This window comes from Tetrahymena thermophila (genome assembly GCF_000189635.1).
Source record: "Tetrahymena thermophila SB210 genomic scaffold scf_8254803, whole genome shotgun sequence".
NCBI lineage: Eukaryota > Ciliophora > Oligohymenophorea > Hymenostomatida > Tetrahymenidae > Tetrahymena > Tetrahymena thermophila.
In genome coordinates this window covers 327,590-333,589 of record NW_002476559.1, presented here as the reverse complement: position 1 = coordinate 333,589, position 6,000 = coordinate 327,590, and the positions used below count along the sequence as shown (strand labels likewise).

Below are 6,000 nucleotides of genomic sequence, written 5' to 3'. Positions count from 1 at the left end.
ATGTAAAAGTAAGGATTGAAAACTGAAAATCTAATGCTCACACTTGGATTTGAACGATTAAATCCAGAATAGTGGTCCCATAGCTAAAACTTTAGTTAGGTATAATCAAATTTAATTGCCCCAACTGGTTCATTTAAATAAACTAAAGTACTTGAAAATGAAAGAATATCGGTATTAACTGTTGTATTATAATTAAGAGTTGCAAAAATTTCTTCATTCAAGTTAACAGTAAGACCTTGAGGATCAAGAAGATTTAGGGAAATATCTAGGAGAGGTAAATCAAATTCAGTAAATAAAACAATAATAAAATCTAAAGAAGATCTTGTATCTTTATTTGCTTGTGCTTAAACTCTGATAACTGTATAAGGACTAAAAGTTGAAGGTGGAATAGAAGGATTTATTTAATTAAAATTAAATGGTTTTGCATTTTAATCATAGCATTATTTAGTAGGATCAGAAGGATCTGTGCAACTCCATACTAAAGTAATTCCTTAATCAGCATTAGGATCTTGAACATCTAAATCTCTTAAATTAGCATTTAAATTTAAATTAGATTTGTAATCTATCCTTTAATTTCCACCATTAATTTTAACAATTAATTTTGGTGGTACTGTACTAAATGAAACTTGTTACATATTTGTTACAGATTAATCACTTGATAATTAGAGCTAAACCTAAAATGAATTTATTAAACAAATTATTTTTAAAAATAATATGATAGATTAAAAAGGTTTTACATTTATTTAGTTATTTGAATTTGGAGGAAATGAGTATGCTTATATTATTTAAACTATTTGGTTCTATGTGTTACTTTTAATTTGATTGCTAATTTAAGAAGTCTAAGGACTTGTAATAGTTATATCTATTGGATCATTAGTATTCAACGAATTTCCATAGTTGTCACAGTACTAAATTGAATAACTCAAATTCAGATTAAACTCTAAATACCTTTTTTTTAAAAATTTTTAGTTGTTTTAAAATTGATTGTTTATTTACCTAAAATAAGGAATTATCATATTTGAACTGAGAACAGAAGCTATACTTTTAAATGTTTATACTTAAAATACAAACTACTGAGATGCAGAATAAGTATTTTTCAATTTGTAAGAAGCTTAAATACTCTTTTAAGTGTTTAGTGTAATGACACCTTTTGGTATAGTGATGTTTAATAAACTCTAATTCGAAGCTTATGTAAGAATATTTTATATCTAAACGTCGTCTTAATTAGCTGTCGGATTTAAAAGTGTCCAAGTTATACTTTAGAAACCTCTACCTGAGTCGTTCTAAACTTTATCTAATGTAATTTTATAATCATTACAAGAGTTTTCTATCTTTTTAAAATTAAAAACAACTCCTGTATTTTATGGAGGCTATTGATATACAATATTATTCAAAAATGTGTCAATATAAGAACTAGAATTTATTTTAAACTTTAAAATGTTTGGTAAAAAGTTTAAGGTATCTCCTTAAATTATTGTAGCTGTGTTATCTAATTATCAAATAAAAAATCATTTAATATGAAATTAAATTAAAAATAATATACCAAGAGCAATATTAACCAAGTTAAACTAAATTTAACAAGCAGAATTAAAGCCTATCTTCTATAGCTCTGCTTAGCTGAATAATAATTTGCATATAGTGGTAGAGTTTGTTTAAGTTGGATAATTAGGGATATCTGCTAATATTTTCCCAAAATCTATTGTCATCTATGGTCCTTAATTAGATAGTTCTATATTCAAAACAGCTTAGTTATTCATACTACATTCATAAAAAAACATCCTCTAATCTTCCTAATCTTTACAGTCACATCTATTAGTTGCAGCATTTAATTACCTCGAGCCATAACAAGTCTTGCATTAACTTATAGTTGATGCAGAGCAAGTTTAACAATCTGAAGCACAATTATTGCACTCTGGTACACCTATAAAAACTGGACAATTTTAACAGTTATTTTAAGAAGAATTATAGCTATATCCATTAGGACATTTATCTAAACATGAATTATTGAAAAGAACCATAGAACCGAAACAGCTTAAGCAATTATTAGAACTTGAGCCATTACAAGTCTTACAAGTAGCATCACAGCAAAGTGGGCTTTACTATAAATTACAGCTAATACAAGTAGATAAAGATTAATACATCCACCTATTTTATTTACAAACATTGCTGATTGAGGGATCACCACAGTTTACTCCAAAAGCTTATGAGCATGAAAGGCATTAAGACAATGTTGAAGAATAGTAATATCCATATTTATTACACAGCTAATTGTAAATACTACTACCCCCACAATTTCCATTAGAGTCAGCAGTAAAACAATTAACACATGTGTTACTATTGTAACTCAACCAACCCTTAGTTAAACAATAATCATGATTTATTTAAGTTCCACCACAAAGAGAGTTAGAAACATTTGTATTACATGAATTGCAAGTATTTTTATCTGAGTTAAATTTACAAACATTAGAATTTAAGGTCATTATTGGATCTTAACACGACAAACATTAACTGTTAGACGTCCCATTGCAACTAGAGCAGCAATCTGAACAGTTAACACATTAATGTAAGTTAAAATCCCAAAATTAATTAACCTAACAAGCATTTACACAAATATTATTGACAACCTTATAGCTTTCTTAGCAAGTAATACAATCAGTTATGCTAGGTCCATTACATGTTTTACAAAAGCTATTGCAAGGTAGACAGAGTCCAGAGCTTGTATTCCAGTCATAAGTAAAATAGAATCCATCATTACAATAACAAAAATTACCTAAGGCTGCATTAGGTTATGAATTTTAAATACAAGAAGTACATGTAGATCCATTTAAACAATTAGTGCAACTTGCATGACATCTTTCTTATAGTTTATAAAAATAATTTGATAAATTGTAAATTTATTTTTTTAATAATTAAATATTTAATTTTAAATTTAATTATACTTCCTTCCTTTAAATATAAAGCAAAATCTTTAAGAAATAAATATAATTAATAAAAGCAAAATTAGTAAAATAAATAAAAATTTTACAATAGTATATTGTTAGATCATTTAATGTGAACCATTTAGAGTTAGGTAAATACGCTCCGATAGTGAAATTTAAATTTGTATCTTTTTTCAATTAAAATATCTATTCTGGAACCTAATTTTCTCCATAATTAATATCTTCGCATAAACTGACAGTAGTATTTGATCTGTAATTTGCCTTTTTCACTAAATTATTATCTATGTAATAACTCATATAATCTACAGCTGCAAAATTATCCACATTCATAGCTGTAAATTAAAACCCTACTTGATAATGATAATTTTAATACTATGGTAATTGCATAATTAAGGAAACACTTTATGTGCCATAAATATAGGGTGCATATTTTCTATTATAGCATTATCTAAACTATTCAGGTAAACCAGTATAGTACCAAAATTATAAATCTAGCTAAATTCTATCTTAAACGAAAAAAGACATCCCTTAATCTTTAGCTCTTATACAGTAGCTAGAACCAGGATCTTGAGAGTATTAATTTGAGCAAGAACTGTTAATAATACATAATCCATTCTGGATAGAATATCCTGTAGCACAAGAAGTACATTTACCAGTTTAATCTTCACAAGACAAGCAATTTGGTGGACAATTAGAGCAGTTATAGCAAGGAGAAGAATAGCAATTTTAAAATTAAGCATATTATCCCTTGCTGCATGCGCAATTTTAATTTATTAGTATTGAAGTTTATTGAATTTAGCAAGTAGTGCAAGACCAAGGGTTACCATCAGTTGTACAATCATTGCAAGTAGAGTGACACTTAGTGATGTTCATTGCAAAGTTTCTGATTCCCCATCCATTTTTATTAGATGATATATTAATATCAAGACTAGTTGTGGAATCATTAATAATATAAGTTAATTGATAGTAATTAACCTATTAATTATCATCACAAAGCTAATAATTAGTGAATATTTTAGTAAATGATGATAAGGTTACTAGATTATTATTAACTTCTAAAATAAAATCACCTTATTAACCATTATTATAAATTAAACCTTAAAAAGTAATTATTTTTTAAAAGTTTTTGGGTAAATTAAGAATTTTTTTATTAATTTTGTTAGAATTGAGATTATTTTGTCCTCCCAAAATAGTATAAGGCCCAAAGCTTTGATTTTCTAGCCAACATTAGGTATATTAATCAGGTTAAATCTACAAATTAGTATCCATCAAAGTAAATCCATCATTTTAAATAAAATTTCTTGGATATAGCAAAGGGTTTAGTAAGATATAAAAGGGATTAAAATTTTGAACACATAGTTAGTTAATATAATCCTTTTAATATCCATTAGGGCAATTAGATACACATAGAGAATTTAGTGAATTATAGAAGCTATTTACTGGACATCTTTTACAAATATTATTTGTGGTATCAAGCACATAACCACTTTTACATTACAAACAATTAGATTAATTATCGCAATTTAGGCAATAATCTTAGCAAACGTCACATTTTAATTTGACTGAATTATAGAAAACGCTATTTACTGAACCAAATTAGCTTGTTTAAAAGTAGACTATGTTCTAGCATTAAGATGGATCTATACAAACTCCATCAAAATAAAATTTTGTAGAATTATAACAATTTATAATTAAATCTGTAGTTAATGGTTAATATTATTTTTTAGTGTAGTTGGTTAGATTATCATTTATAAAAAATGCTGATCTCAATAGCTAATCATTCATATTGTTTTCATTTATTATCAATTTAGCAGTATCTGGAGGGTAGAAGCCTGTGATCATTTTTATTGATGAATACTGTCCAACAAATTATGTAAATTTATTTTCAAGAGGAGGACAAATAATGCATAATGTGAGCTATGTAATATCAGATCTAAATTAAAAATTACTCTACTAGAAAGTAGGATAAACTAATCCTCCTTAAGGATATCCTTACCATATAGAATAGTAAATGTTAAGAGATTATTTGAATCCGAAACCAAATTAATACCAATAACCTGCTATAATTCCCGGGCCTTATTAGGAATTAATCTGTTGGTTATTATTATCCATTTATACCATTATGTAGGGAGATGTACCAATAGTGTAATAGTTCATGAAAGTATACTCTTAACTTACCTAGTACCTCATCATAGAATACTATTTATTTGAATCTATGGTATTAAATTTAAAATAACCAAAAATAATAGCATCTTGAAAGTCTTATTACTAAATAATTAAGCTCTGAGGAGTAGAGCCAACCCCTCTTACTAAGCTTTTCATGCCAAAACCTTCGATTGTATACCAGGTTGCATAAAAATGTGAGACTTAGATTAAGAATATAATTAGAGTTAATAACATACTTTTTTATTTTAATTTCTACTTTCCTTTTATGAAATTAATTAAGACTTTTATCTGGTCTTTAATTTTACATTTAATTTACATAAAATAAATATACTGTTCTAGATACCTTATATCTATATGTAGATGAATAAATAAACTAAATTTAAAGGAAATTTTATTTTAAAGATAACCATAGATTTTTCTAATAAAATGTAATCTAATTAGATAATAATCATACTTAAAAATTTATTTTCTATTCAAATACATTTACCTTAAAATATAGAGATATTAGTAAAAATATCTTGATAAAAAAAAACTAAAAAAATAAGATATAACTTCATAAAAAATAAATTAATGCTGATTAAATAATAGGCTTATTAAATTTACATCTCTAAAAATGCAGCATTAGCAAGTAATACTCTGTACTATTCAAAGATTTCTTGTGATAAAATGTTAATTTTTGAACTATTACCAAACAAAATAAAAATGATATACTTTATATTAAAGTATTCAAAGATATTTACAATTTAAACTAACTAAGACCTGTCTACTATTAGTTATTTATTTTTATGTTAATTTTAATTTCATTAATTAGTAAAAGACTTTTAACTTCCTAAATTATTACTACTGTGATGCTTAGACAGATTAACATGATTAATATTATTTTCTTTCTGAATTT

At 25.7% G+C, this 6,000-nt stretch overlaps 1 protein-coding gene across 1 annotated transcript in view; it reads right to left on the bottom strand. All coding sequences in view use genetic code 6, as the record gives it.

Annotated features, from left to right (window-relative positions):
* Positions 1-5,096, bottom strand: part of TTHERM_00002770 (transmembrane protein, putative) — a gene marked incomplete at both ends in the record, with an annotated part of 7,999 nt that extends 2,903 nt beyond the window's left edge. The window contains 5 exons of the mRNA XM_001008058.3: positions 152-674; positions 738-948; positions 997-1,489; positions 1,544-2,857; positions 3,026-5,096. Of these exons, the coding sequence (XP_001008058.3) occupies positions 152-674; positions 738-948; positions 997-1,489; positions 1,544-2,857; positions 3,026-5,096 (4,612 nt within the window). The remainder of the gene's footprint in view (positions 1-151; positions 675-737; positions 949-996; positions 1,490-1,543; positions 2,858-3,025) is intronic.
* Positions 5,097-6,000: the final 904 nt, after the last annotated feature.